General features: G+C 42.3%; 2 protein-coding genes across 5 annotated transcripts; one reads left to right on the top strand and one right to left on the bottom strand.

Moving 5' to 3' along the window:
- Window positions 1–206: 206 nt before the first annotated feature.
- Window positions 207–8,070, bottom strand: ubqln4 (ubiquilin 4). Of its 4 annotated transcripts, none has more exons than XM_080484604.1 (11): window positions 7,888–8,061; window positions 5,008–5,159; window positions 4,675–4,820; window positions 4,328–4,590; window positions 4,033–4,191; window positions 3,679–3,901; window positions 3,237–3,376; window positions 2,796–2,879; window positions 2,085–2,200; window positions 1,809–1,971; window positions 207–1,717 (listed from the first exon to the last, which is right to left on the bottom strand). In XM_080484604.1, exons 1-11 carry the CDS (start codon window positions 8,029–8,031, stop codon window positions 1,565–1,567), a joined length of 1,743 nt encoding a protein of 580 aa, XP_080340730.1. In that variant the 5' UTR covers window positions 8,032–8,061; the 3' UTR covers window positions 207–1,564. The 4 variants fall into 4 exon arrangements, with proteins under 4 accessions (XP_080340730.1, XP_080340729.1, XP_080340727.1 ...); XM_080484603.1 differs by having other exon boundaries at window positions 249–1,717; window positions 4,027–4,191; window positions 7,888–8,070; XM_080484601.1 differs by having other exon boundaries at window positions 249–1,717; window positions 1,809–1,984; window positions 2,086–2,200; window positions 4,027–4,191.
- Window positions 8,071–10,988: 2,918 nt separating this feature from the next.
- LOC308122644 (lens fiber membrane intrinsic protein-like) lies at window positions 10,989–12,036 on the top strand (the record flags this gene model as incomplete). The annotated part of the gene is made up of 4 exons (XM_080484610.1): window positions 10,989–11,181; window positions 11,286–11,435; window positions 11,568–11,702; window positions 11,975–12,036. The coding sequence occupies exons 1-4, from the start codon at window positions 11,007–11,009 to the stop codon at window positions 12,034–12,036; spliced, it is 522 nt and encodes a 173-aa protein (XP_080340736.1). The 5' UTR covers window positions 10,989–11,006.
- Between the last annotated feature and the right edge of the window lie 2,897 nt (window positions 12,037–14,933).

The following is a 14,933-nucleotide window of genomic DNA, read 5'->3' as shown; positions in this document are numbered from 1 at the left end:
CTTGTGATTATGTATCTACGGTTGCCGACGAGACGCAGCCAACAGCTCCTCCATCACGTGCTGGTAGATTGAAAAAAACCTGGGTTCAGGTAGTGGGTTGATTACCAGCCTCATAATTATCCCACGTTGTAGTACAGGCCCAGACGATACCACAGAACAAACCCACCTCTGACTCGAGCTGGGATCGTAATGAACACAGGGCCGTCGACTGTTTTTGACCATGTTTTATTTAATTTTTTTTTAGTACAGTACTGTTAAAAGTTAGTTCCAACATGTTCAATCGGGAGATGGATTTCTTTTTCTCTTCAGCTGAGGTCAACAGACAAAGCAAAGCTATTGAAGCAGTTGCCAAGGTTACCACAACTACAATGCTGAAATTTTCAAAATGAAAAAAAAAAAAAAAAAAAAAAAAAAAACTATAATATGATTTGAGAAAAGTATGGTGCCACCATACCAGGAAATTTGGTGAAGTTATTCATGTTTTCACTCTTTTGATTTGTGTTTATTTGAACGCGAGACAAATCATTGTCATCTTTAGGTACCAACTTTACCTCAAGGAAAAAAAACAAATGGAAAAAAAAATATTGATTCTGATTTCAATGATAACAAAGTTTGTTTCATTTATTTTTACTCTAACAGCCCTCTCGGTTTCAGAGTCGCTGCAATGTGGTACTCGGTAATGGCTGAAGATCTGGTTGATGAGTGGGATTTACTGGGTGAGCTTCATCTAATCAACCCACCGCGTGAGGCTGTCATTTCTTTGATAGGCCTGTGGAACACCGCAGACACAGCAGAGGCGTCTCAGAAAGGAAAAAAAAAAAGAAAAGAAAAGAAATACTGTGCTCCTGTGAGTGGGCACTTTCATTTGGAATGGCAAATTCTAACTTGGAGGAAGTGTGGAGGGCTTCGTTTTCTTGAGCACTTGCAATAAATAGTGAAAAGCTGTTGGGCCAAAACAGCAACTTGAGAAAGAATGTGAAGAATGGGGACAGAGTGAGGAATGAGGTTGAACTTCTGTGTGGACAATAAGTCTTCCTGCTTGTGTTCAGGATTAATGTATACCAGATGATCTTCATGTGTCCGTTTGCTAGTTGAATACTAACCAACGGCCTCACAGTGAGCACGCATGAAACAGAGCCAACTGCCAATCACATCACATGGGTTTAATATGTGTCATGTAAATATCTGCCTGCAACAACTCGACTCCAGTTAAATGAGAAGAAAACAATGAGTGAATAAAATGTTTGGGAATCCTTTTTTCAGGGGGGGGGTCACTTATCTTCTCTGCATCAGAACAGGTGAGAGTAGTTCGGTACGACTCTACAGCAGAACTCTGGAAAGAGATCTGGTTGGATGATGCCAGAAAGTGAAAAATGGAGGGACGAGGGAATGAACTGAGACCAGATGCAGAACGAGGGTCTTACAGATCCTGCCCAAAATTCTTCTGTAAAGTTTGGGACGATACATTTTAATTTCTCTCGGATCTCGGTGAATGCTGGGTGTTTTTTATGAGTTAGGTATGTTTGTACGCACACGTCGGTGTGTCAGTATGTACTGCATGTCTTTACGAGGGCTGTGAGCCTAGCAGTCTCTCAATAGCGGCATTGATGTCTCCTCCAGTAGCGATGAGGGCCTGCAGGTTGGCCTCGCGGTTGATGAAGCCCATGGCATTCAGCTGGTCCAGCTGGGACTGGAACCGAACTTCCGGGGTCTGGGTCTGCGGGGACACGATCAACAGCAGGCTAAGAACTGAGAACTGCATGCATGTTTGAGGGATGCGACTCCTGCCTGTGTCTGCGTGAGTGTACCGTTGCACTTCCTCCTCCAGCTCCTCCAGCAAACATCTGGAGCATCTGCTGCATCAGCTGCTGCTGGGCGGCGTTTGTTCCAGCGCTGCTGGGTGAGGAGGCCGGGTTCTCTGTGGGCACGCCGCCTCCTGTTGGTATGCCAGGTATTCCACCCGACATCAAACTAGGCCCCCGCCCAAAGCCAAGAAAACAGTTTTCTTAATAGCTTCAATCACTAGAGATAAACAAGAGATTTAAATAATGAAACGGTGTGTATGTCTGTTAGTGTGAGCATACCTGGGCATGAGGCCTGGTGCTTCTGTCTGCAGCGTCTGTAAGCCCTGCTGGATCTGCATGAGAGCCTGCATGGCCCGAGGATTGGTCATCACCGACAGCGCCTCCGGGTTCTGCATCTGGAACCCAAAAGATTCATCACAGTTGGAAATCCACTCAAAAACAAACACAAAGTGAAGGTAGAGGAAACAGACAGGAACGCATTGGCCTAATGGCTCCAACGTTACGAATGACAATGAGAATTTAGATGAATAAAAGCCGACAAAATGTGGGTGGGATTACCATTAATTTCAGCTCCAGTTGGCTAAATCAGCATCAAAAGTTTTTATTTGGGAGAATTTTGTTTTACTTTTTTTTCGATTAATAAAGAGGGACAGCATTTCAGTTAATCTCTAGTAGAGCCACAGGAGGTTACGTGGTTCACATGTTTGATCTGGCCCACATTTTAAGGCGAGCCCCTTTCTCAACACAATCTGAGCCGGTGTTCATTAAAGGCTTCATTCAGGAAACCACTGACAATGGGATTCAAACCTGCAAACGTCTGATTACAATCTCCAGACCACCACTGCATCAACAGACTAATTCTAAATATTTGTGGATCACTGAGATTTGTCATCTTGGCCTATGAACCAATCTGAACATGTTGTTTTCTGCTTTTGCTCAGAGAAAACTGAAATACAGAAATAAGAAATTGAACTGAAATGCATGCAGTACCTGCTGCAAAAAGACAGGCAACTGGGATCTGAACTGCTCCTGCAGTTGTGGGTTTCCAGCAAACAAAGGATTATTCATCAAAACCTGATAGAAAGAGACAATAACAAAGTTATTTCTCACTCTACACAAGGTGATGCTGCTCAAACATTACAAGTTTTCCTCTTTCACATTATTGCCCATGCAAGGATTTTTAACAACACATTGAGAATTCTAAATAATCTCTGTTTTGTGACAATGAACTTTGTTGATTTACAGCACAGAGTACGATACTCATTTAAATATGCTGATTTAAGTTGAACAAACTGGGTTCATGTGGTCTCCATACAGACGTCACACAAGTTCAGCAGTTCAAGGAAAACATCATGGTTTACGCTGAAAATGGTCTTTGGCATGGTGGCATGCATGCAAGTGTAAATGTACAACCGTCATCAATCGGCTTACCTGGGAGGCTAACTCTGGGTTTTGAGACAGTGACTGCATCATGCTGCGCATGTAGGGAGCAGACAGCATGTTCTGCATCAGCTGAGGGTTTTCTGAGATCTGCTGCATTAAACTCTGCATGCCCGGACTGTTAAACATGCCTGCAACACACACACACACACACACACACACACACACACGTGTTTTCATACCTTGAGGAGACATTGCACTAAGGCTAATTTAGAGCACATTCACTATAAAGGCGACTATAACACAACCTGACACCAACTCTACCTCGTCTGAAAATCTACAAGTTTCTGTTTGCAGACTTGTACAGTGTCTAAACAGGTTTATCTCTAAAAGAGATATCTACACACACAAATCAGATAAACCAGTAACAGAATAATTTGCAAATGCAGCGTCAACGGGTGAATATGAGGAAACTCATTTTGCTCGGTTGTACCATTTCCCAGACTACCAGCATTGATGCCCAGAGGGTTGGACACACTGGGGTTGGTGCCTCCAGTGGTGCTGGTACTTCCTGTGGTTCCTCCTGCACTCTCGGATGGATTAGAGGAATTCGGTGGCCCCCATGGATTGGGGAGGGGTTCCCTGTTCTCCGTCCGTGATGGCTGGGCACCAGCATCAGAGTTGCCGCCCAGAGCTGAGAACGGGTTGCTACCAAACTGCAGGAAAAGAATTGGGACACATTTGAAACAGTCAGAATCTGGTTAACAAAGTCGTAGTGGCAACAGCACTCCGTAAAACACTGACAATGCACAGAAAGTTGTAATTAATAAAGATTCCTCACAGATACCTGTTCCCTGGCAGCACTGAACATGGGCTCCTGGATGTCCGTGTACATCCTCCGCAGAGCGTTATAACCTCCTGGGATGCTCTCCAGGTTGCTCAGAGCTCGGTCCTGGTTCCTCATCATTTCCTGCATCATGGCTGGGTTCCTGGCTAGCTCCATGGTCTGGGAGGTGAGAGAAAAAAAACCCAATCAGACCCTGAATAAAAGAATCTAACATTCAGCTTATGGAAGACCCCACTTTAAGCACACCTCTGCTGGTTTGTGAAATGCTATTAGGGCCCCCTGAAAGTGTCTTTACCTGTCTCATGAGCTCAGGGTTGTTGAGCATGTGGGAGATCTCGGGGTTGCGCTCCATCAGCTGCTGCATCTGAGGATTCGCCATGATCATCTGTCTCATCAGGTCCGGATTGGACATCATGTTCTGCACCAGCGGGTTTTCCATGATCTGAGAAAGCATCTCCGGGTTGGACATGAGCTGCCTCTGCATCTGCTGCTGCAGCTCCATGAAGTTAGACGAACCCATGCCCAGTCCCGCCAGGCCTGCCAGGTCACCAAAGCCAGCTGAAGGGACATGAGGAGATGGTCAAACACTGTGCTTACCTCAACAACTAAGAGACGCTTGAATAGAGGTAATGGTGAACTCACTCAGTATGTTGGGGTTCTGTGTGGGTGGTGGGGCAGAGCTGGCAGAGCCTGTTGTAGGAGGGGGGTTGACTGGACTTGAGGTGGACGTGCTGCCTGCTGGAGTGGAGGTGGAGCTAGAGGCTGAGGTGCTAGCGCCATCTCCCGCCCTATACACAAGATTTATATGAGGAATTCTTTCAGCTTATTGAGCATCTGGAAACTGTATAAACTTAATGTTATTGCTGTAAAAGATACACTAAACTGCACGATGAAATTATACTGTGAAACTCTTCTCAAGGATCCTACAAACCACTGTGTTGAACCAGAATGCTTTGTATAACGCTGGAATCTTACTTGTGTGCCGTCTTTATGACTAGGTGAACTGTCAGGCCGTCTTTGATGCCGTGCTGGCTGAGGCTGTCGCCATCCTTCAAGATCTTCCCTGCAAAAATCAGAACCAACTGGTCCTGTTTGGCTTTAAACCGCCTCGAGATCTCTTCTTTAAACTACAAAACACACAAACAACAATGTGAGCAATGGTGCAGAAAAAAGATTTAAAAACAGAAAAAAACCCACAAACTGTATGAAGGCTATCATATAAATGAGATGGTTATTGCTACATGGAATAAAGGATCCCACTTATTATATTTAAGTTTATTCTGTTATATAGATGCACTAATTATTGTCACCCTTACTGGAACATTTTACTGCTAAAACCAACAAACAGGACAGAGCCTTGTGAATATTCCCTTTATAACACCAATCATGACAAAGGCTCAGCATCGATAAGGATGTCGGTGATGTAAACATGTGTTATTTACAGGTTGTTGGGTTGGACTGGAAAGAATAAAAGTCTCTAAATGTATGGGTGAAGTTAGTATTGTCAGGAAATGTTCTGAATTGTGCATGTTTATTGACAGTTGGTGTGTTCAGTCTTTCATGTCTGTTTTTAGTTTTCAAGGTTATTCTGTTTTTCACATGCTTGAAATTTGGGCCTTTTGAAAAATGTATAACTATGCTTTACAAGGTTGTGCATGATGATTATTCAGATACCGTTGAACATCAGCTAAAGTCAGAAACATTATCAAAGCACAGGTATGATAAGCAACTCAGGAAAACATAAAAGAAGAAGGTTGCACTGAAATGTTTCCATATTGAACCACTCAACAAGGTGAGGGGAACTTTGGTACTGTGGGAGCACATCCAAGCTTTCCAAAAACTGTTATGACAGGGCTCAGAAACACAATTTCTTTGAAGTAGATGAAAGACGCTGCAGGGTAAGTCACGGTAGGACATGTGAGGAAACATCGTGTCTGTCTCTCCTATAAATATATACAAGTAGACGCCTTCTTCACTGCTGCTGTTTATTAGAGCTGACAAATCGATGTGGTTGCCATATTGGATGAGGGCCTGCTCAGACTTAAATGCATTCTCTTCTATTGAGGAAGAAGGTGTTTACACAAGTACAATAATCATAACTCACAGAATTTTCAGACTGGTTGGATTCCTGACAAACTGCACACAATAAGCTACAACCCAAGATGGTTTTGCTTATTAATAATGGTGCATTTAAGACCTTCATCCTCAATGGAAGTAATTGTAGTGGCAGTGAAGCCAAGACCCATCCAAGATGGCGACCATGTCTTTCGTGTAGATCACCTGATGTTTGGATGTTCGCTGATTCTGGACTGTAATAGAGTGCAGGAGCAAGTTTATTTCAGTTAATTAGCTTAAACAGCATAAAAATGCAACTTATGAATAAACATTACAAAATGATTAAAACAACTTAATAATTTGCTTTAAGTAGGAGTAACTCATTATTTGAATGATCATATCCATGTGTGTATGTGTTTAATGTGTGTTGTAGATCTGCTGTGACTTGTTTTATCGCACATATTGATACTATCTTTCTCATTAGAGAAAAAAAGCAAACACTGCCAGGTTAGGAAAGAAATATCCACCACGATAAGCAGCAGTCTTGACTAAAAGCTTCGATCACTGGCATGAGGCCCCTGTCAATGGTTTTTGTTGAACATTACATTTTTTCTTCAATTATCTTATAGGAACATTCAAGCAGCATCTTGGTTGGGTACTCATTTGATCCGTCAGTCCAAATATTCTATTTCGCTGATAAAGAGGTGGATATTAACTTTTTTTTTTTTCGATTTATAGTAAAACATTTATGTCCCTTTTATTTAAATAATTTTTAGTATATCTATTATAAACAGATAGACATTATGCATGGTCTTTTCAAAATGTGAAAAGATTATGTTGCATAATATCAATAAAATTTTAGATACGAGATCAGCACATCTTTGTTTTAGATCTTTTTATATATGATTGGGGGGGGGGGGGTGAATTTCCAAACTGTAGGACAACAATTGTATTATCTTAAATAGGAACAAAAATGTTTCCAAAAAATGTTTAATTAACAGGACACCCTACTCTGCTTGGTGCTGGGTAGAACCTTTAGTGTGTGAAATTAAATCACATGAGAAGGGCAAAGTTACATATTCAAAGATGAAACATGAACCACTGAAAGACACTTTGTATAATGACGGTCTCCAGCAAAAAGGAAAGTGAAATAGAAGCCACTTTGATTGAAGCCAGGCAGCTCGACTCGAATGTGGTTACACGGATTGCGTTATGATTACACTGCAACACGTCGCCAGGCCAACGACAGCACTGAGGGTACTCTTTATTCCCCAGAAAGCTGAATGACTCAGTGGCAGCACTGAGAATGTTCTAGAGGGAAACCGAGCTCCAGTCCGTTTAAAGCTGCCGAGGAGGGAAATGAAAGCCACACCACGTAACATCCCCACGAACCCACTCCGGCGTCCCTTTTAGCCCATTATTGCTCGATATAAGAGGCGCAGCGAGAGCGGAGCCGTCAGCTGACACTTGTTTGGCTCCAGTGAGCTAACGCTGTAGCTTTTAGCTCCCCAGCTAACTTAGCCGACGAGCTAACTCTCGCCGCTAGCTGACTAGCCGGTTAGCAATTTTATAAACCAGCGTGGTCGTATGTCTCTATTTGATCTTGGTAACGTAAATGTAGCCAAATATTCGTTAACATAACCCGTAAGACTCCCGTTACACACAACAACGTTCATTTCACGCACTCGTGGTTAGCCGGTAGGGCTGACGGCGAATGCTAACGGGACTAGCCGATTAGCTTCCTAGCTGAAGTTGTGGGCAGGGGCATGACGTCCGAGCAGCAGGCAGCTCGCGACTCACCTGAGTGACTGAGGCATCTTCTGCGATGGCGATTTCTTCTTTGTCTTTAGGCGTTTTCACTGTGACCTTGATAATAGTTCCCTCAGACGCTTCGGGTTTATTATTGTTGTTATTACCAGGATCTGCGGCGCCTTGGTCAGCCATCTTTACTCCACCGATGGAACAGCTCGGCTCTGGCGTGACGTCAGCATCCGGGTCACGAGAGGTCAAACCGTGTTTCCCGAACGAGACGGAGGGGTTCACGTGTGTGTTGAGTGCTCCTCAAAAAGACCGTCTAAAAACGGCAAAACCGTCTAAAACTATCACAATCTAGTGATTTCAAAACAAGTCAGTTTTGTTTATATAGCACCAAACGCAACCAGGCATTTACACACAGAAAACCCTCTCTACTCCACATGGAAAACAGACTACAGGGGAGAGTGTTTGGGTTAGTCACAGGTAACACAGCTTCAGCGAGCATGGCATCAAAACTCCACTCACCAGTTTTTAATTTTGTCCATTGCTTCTATGAAGCCATATTCTATGTAACTTTCATCCTGGCCTTTTTTTTCTCCCGCTGCTCACTTTGGAAGCTTATCATTGTGTAAACTGCAGACAGGATGTTCACGTTCAACACGCCCATTATGTTGAGATATTTCCAAACTTTTAAATGGGTTTTTTGTCATTTAAAAACAAATATGTAATACAGTTTTGATGTAACACTTACAACTCAGCAGTCTTGTGACATAAATTAAGTAAATGCTGACAGTTAAGACATAAAAAATTATGATACCCTTACAAACAAAATGCAAATACACAGTATTGCAAATAAATATAGATATGACAAATATATGGATTCATTTCTCAGTGTCACTCTGACAAAACATATTTAAGAACAGCTAGATAATAAAATGAAAAAAAACGGACATGTCGATTTTTTTTTGTAAAACTTAAAACAAATATAAATAGCAGTTTTTCTCTGTTTCTATTATAAACAGCCCATCCTTGGATTTCAAGACATTTGATTAGAGTGCAGACACCAGTTAATAAGTGTCGAAGGTTTTCAGTCCCGACAAGACTCTTGTCATGATTTATTGTCGTTGTTGTTCATTTTTGATGAACATTTTATGCACCCGAGAGGTGTTTCCTTCAACCTGGGACATTAGAACTGTAGCATTGCGTCACCACTTCTCTCTGTAGCACATGTCAACAAGGACACAAGACACATCCATATCTGATAACACCTGGTTTGAAGGTTAAGGGTCAAGGTTATCCATTTGCTTTCTATAAGTTAAGAGTAAAAGATTACAAGAATGACATGTAGTTAATGAGTAGCCTTACAAAGATGTAAGGCTACTCATTGCTGAAAATCTCAGTATCAAACAGTATATTTAACATATTAGTTAAGACACTCCTACTGTAGACATAAAGGCAATCTGCCTGTATAGAGGGCAGCCTCTATATGTGGTCCTCCATGTCACCACAGCGGGAACTGCACTGAAAGAGAAATGTCTGTCTCAGCATGTTGCATTGACGCAGACGGTCCTGCATACCTATGCACATCCCAGTTCTAGAGCACACCATCTACAAACAAACAAAACCTCAAAAAAAAAAAAAAGAAACATGGACCTCCACCCCTCCTCTAAGGCCCCATGAACCACACACACACACACACACACACACACACACACACACACACACACACACACACACACACACACACACACACACACACACACACACACACACACACACACACACACACTCCGGGGGTCACATGCACTACGGCCCCTGTACTGCCTCATTCAAGTGCATCACACGCAGGTCGACTGGTGGCTCCAAAGGATTTTGCTTCCATCAACAAAAAAAAACAGAGGGGACAAATTTTAAGTATTGTGACTCTCTCTCTCTCTCTCTTTCGTCCTCAAAGTGAGCCACAGCACCCTGTCTCTTCCCCCTCCACCTGTTTCTATCTTTACCCCAGGAAGGTGGGCACTAGTGAGGGAGTTTTTCCACAAACAAGGTAAGGGATCAGACATTAATGAGGATTTTGAACGTTTATCCTGCTGTGATACTTTTACATAATACATGGCTGTGATCGGATGGAAATATCTTTCATGAAAAACTGTAGACGTCTACTCTGTTTTGGACTTATCCATTGGCATATTGAAGCGGTTACAAATTTATTCATTACTGGATTAAATCTCATGGAAAGTTTTTGTTGGGATGGATGATTTGTATTCCTTTGCTGCGCTTGCTTTGGGCTGAATCTTTTATTGGAAGCTGTCATTAAGCTTTTCAAGCCATCCTGGCTCTAAATATACATATTCAACTTGCTTCCAAAGCCTTTTTCCTGTTTAGTTGTGTTTGCAGGGGCAAAGAATTTTAATAAAGAATATTCAACTAAAATTCTGACTCAGTCTATCAAGTCTAACAACGGTTAAACAAGTGATCAAAGTCTTAAAAAAAAGTTATACCTTCATCTTGAATTGAATAAAAAATAATGCCGTTTGAGCAAATATTATTAGAATTCAATGATTTTTTTTTTCTGCTGGCAGATACTTTCTGGCTTTAATTTAAGACCACCTGAACGTAATTTTTTTTTATTCAAAAGAAAATTGGTTTAAATAAACATAGGAAAATGTTGAAAAAATAAAATTCAATAAGTGTACATGCTATTTTAAATGGCTGAAATCTGACAATATGTTAAACTAAAAACTAACTGAACTTTGTTAATCCCCTTGGGGAAATTCCTCTTTTACACATGGACGAATCCTGTTTCTAGGATGTGGAGGTGAGGCCACATTACGGCACTCCAGTGAGCTGGTGGGGGTCAAAGGTCTTGCTCAGGGACCCACAGTGGTGACCTGTACGCTGTGGGATATTGAACCTGCGACCTCCCAAACCCAAATCCACTTTTAAGGGAGCCAATGCAAATCCATTTAAAGTGAAAGAGTTTGTTCATTTCTACAGTTCACTCATTTGCCTTTATAATGTTTGAACAATCTGCAATTGTACACGCACATCGCAAAGGTTTCATTTACACTGCTGGAAGACACAATAAACAAAGTGTTTGAATACCGTCTAACATCTATTGTTTTTACAGTTGCCCTGCAGCTGCCCCTGATTCTCAGCTCAAGATGTACAGCTTCATGGGAGGGGGGCTGTTCTGTGCCATCGTGGGTAATATCCTGTTAGTGGTGTCTACTGCAACAGACTACTGGATGCAATATCGCCTGTCTGGGAACTATGCCCACCAAGGACTGTGGAGATATTGCATGTCCAACAAGTGCTACATGCAGACTGACAGCATAGGTAAGACATTGATTGTGAAGATATATTTATTCTCTCATATTGTGTTTTGAAGAAGCACTTGTAAAAGGTGCCACTTCTATTGATTCCTGCCTGTTTTCTTGCAGCATACTGGAATGCCACCAGAGCCTTCATGATCCTTTCAGGGATGTCGTGCTTTGCAGGCATCATCGCTGGCATCATGTCTTTTTCCCACTTCTCCTCCTTTGAAAGGTTCAACCGCTCCTTTGCAGCAGGAATCATGTTTTTTGTCTCCAGTGAGTATTTTTCCTCTTACCTTGAGAAACACACCAGCGGACACACACACACCCACACACACACACACACACACACACACCACGTCACACAATAGTATTACTCACCTGTATCCCGTTCCTCTTCCCTCACAGCTTTCTTTGTTCTGCTGGGTATGGCCATCTATACCGGAGTGACAGTCAACTTCCTGGGAAGACGCTTTGGTGACTGGAGATTCTCCTGGTCCTACATACTGGGCTGGGTGGCCATGCTCATGAATTTCTTTGCAGGTGAGAATGTTTAAAAATCAGGGGGCTCGTCTTCATGAAGGAATGAACCTCGTCCAGCCATCTTCTATACCCAATTTATTCCAAGATAAATGTCATTATTGTGCAAATATTACAAATAATATAGATTCTAAATAAGCTAAGTTATTTCAAAGAAATTAAGGACCCCAGTGGCACTACATCCAGAAACAGACAGAAATAGCTTTTATTGGCTCACTTTGAATTGAGGATTGAGTTAATTCATTTAATGAAAGCTGTGTCTCTTTCTCTTGCAGGTATTTTCTACATATGTGCCTACAGAATGTGTGAATGTAGGAGAGGAAATGGGCCACGCTAGAAGGAGACAGACAGCTTATTATAAGAAAATATGTAGAGAGGATAAAGCTCCTCTGCATTGAAGCGAAGCAAACTGCATAAAGGAAGCGGGTCTGATCTACTGAGGAGATGATGTCTGAAGCCGACACTGGAAGTCTTTAATACTCGCCCTGACTTTTTCTTTAACAAAGTCCCTACAAGTCCTTTTTGTTTCTCCAGAAACAGTGATGACCACAGGACAGAGACACAGTGAAACTAATAAAAATATTTTTTCTGCCTACAGACTATACGACAATACTGGTTTTATTTCACCTGCTTCATTCAGTCCAGCTGGTTTTCAGTGGCGGTGTAATTCTGTGGCGTTTCTGTGCTGAGAGATCACCAGAAGATGGCAGCATCAAAACACTACAGTAACAGGAGGAAGGGTGGGACAGGACATTGGGTTGTGGATATGTGGTAAGACTATTCTGCTTTTGATGATTGATGTAAAGGTTTTTAGGATTAATAAGAAAAATGAAACCAAAAGGAATCCAAAGTTTCCAAATGACTATTTGTTTACACAACTGTAAGCCTTGAAGCTGCTGTGCTGGAACAGATTCAACAGTGAAGATAAGTGAAGAAACATTCCCCCTCAGGTAACCCTCGACATGTTATGGGTCACTAATGTGAAAATATGAGTGTGTAAGGGAACAAAACATCAAAGTTGTATGTGTGTGTCTGTCTCACGTGTGTGTCTGTCTCTGTTTTAGTATTTCTGAAAAGAAACTAATATTAAAATGTAAGGTCTTCATCGGGTTTGTGGGAAAGGGCATTGCTTCTGGCAACCGGAATGATCTTCCGTAACATTTTGGCAGACGCCCCCTGAGTACAATCAAATATAGGCAGCACATGGAAAAGTGGAGGGGGGCTGTTTGTGTTTGCATGTGAGTGTAACAGTCTGTGAACAGCAGAGCACAACCCGGAGAGAAGATCATGTTCCTGGACCGGGGGGGGGGGGGGGATACCAGGGTGGGGTCTGCAGGCCCTGATTGTTTCACTGCCTCTGTCTTAAGTAAGGGCTTCCTCCTGTTCCGTGGTACTCGTCCACTGCTCCCCATCAGCTGGGAGGAAAGGAAAGGAGCAGGAGCCACTGAGGTAATGAATGCTTTGGCTACTCGGTGACGCAGAAACAATGAGAGAAATGTAAACAGCCACTGGACAGATCCCTTGATCCAAGTTTCCATACTTGGTCACCGTGGCTGCTGTAAAGAGATAAGCTCTGTAAGATTGTGTGCTTTTCTCCAGATTCTTTCTGAGGCTTTCACTGAGGCCAGGTCTTAATAGGCTGTGGCGTTTCTTGGCAAAATTTCACTTCTTATTTCAACTTATGTCAACTAAACAATAAATCCGGGTTTTTTACAGCAGAACGGGTTCGAGCAATGAGATTGCAAAACTGAAAATGTAGTGGATGGGGATGACGTTCTTACTAATTTGAATGTGAATTCTGTTATTTTGTGAATAAAAATCTAAATGCATCAGTTAATCATACCATATAAAAAAAAAGGAATTATGATGGCGAATATTTTTTGGGGTACAAAACAAGCTTGATTGTCCAAACATGTACTTTAAGTTCAACTGTAGAATTATCATCATTCTAAAGTTTCATAAGTGAGTGATTTGAAGCAGGAATGCGAGGTTAAAGCCACTGCTCCGAGGAACACCTGGTAGTTTTCACTGATATATGAGACAATCCCCCAAAAGGAGATAATGTTGCAGACCTGCTAATTTGCTCACTTCAAACAGGAGGGTGTTCGTGCTCCAGCCGCCCCTATTCTGAGACAGAATTTGTAACCCAGGTGTGTGTCGGGACGCGGATGCACAGACATGCAAAACACACCAAGAGATCATCCATCAGACTTAAGGGAAGGATCAAAGTGCTGTGTTCTGAGGGGAAGTTGCACTTTTGTATTTGAAAGCAAATGTTTATCCATTTTGTCACATTCCAAAAGTAATTACATAAAGATTGTTTGTGTGAATGTACCGATTAGCCTCACAATTACAAAATCCCTTCCATTCATACTCAATAGGTCCACTGTGAATTAAGACTGACTGCTGATTTTCCTTCTTGCACAGCATGTGGTGGTAAGCACTCTTGTTTCATTGAGGGCCTTTTCCTGTCGTCTCTACATGTGAGTGTTTTCTCTGATTCACTCAATATGTGTTGAGGTTGATTGGCGACTCTAAAGTGCCCGTGGGTGTGAATGTGAATGTGTGTGTGTTTGTGTGTGGTTGTCTGTCTCTGTGTGTGGACTGTGACGGGCTGCTGACTACTCTCCCATACACATCGGAGATGTGGGCCTTCAGTGTGGAGTTTGCACGTTCTCCAGATGCGAGGAAGCTCAGATTTCCACCCACAATCTAAAGACATATACAATTAAAACTGATTTGAGTGTTAGGGTGATTTTGTTTGTTTTGTGTACCTCACCTTCACTCATGGATGAATGGATGGATGGATGGATGGATGGACGATGCACTGTGGAATAAGAAAAGAGAAAAATCAGTCTTTGTTATAAACCCATTTAAACTAAACATGCAATCAGTTACTAATCATCAGTATATCAATAATATTTTTCAAGCGTTAAAAAGATAACTTTTCAATGATCCATCGCTTCCCACATGATTCATGCCCTTAGACTTTTGAATAAGCTTTAATGAAGGATATTTTCTTTTAATAAGCCTTGTTAGCTGGCGTGCCCCGTGTGTGTATTATATTTGCGGCCCATTCAGAGTCTTTCCCCTGGTCCTCCATTGACTGATGGCCCGAGTAATTGCTCTCGGTGATGGAAGAGCGCGCTGACACAGCAGGACCTTATGAAAACTGTCCTCATCCCACCCAGCCACATCCTGTGGCTCTTCATCCTGAGCCCCCTGCACGAACAC

The sequence above is a fragment of the Lipophrys pholis genome (assembly GCF_963383615.2).
Source record: "Lipophrys pholis genome assembly, chromosome: 17".
Classification (NCBI taxonomy): Eukaryota; Metazoa; Chordata; class Actinopteri; order Blenniiformes; family Blenniidae; genus Lipophrys; species Lipophrys pholis.
Note: the sequence above shows the minus strand (reverse complement) of the source record. Positions and strands in the feature narration are given on the sequence as shown.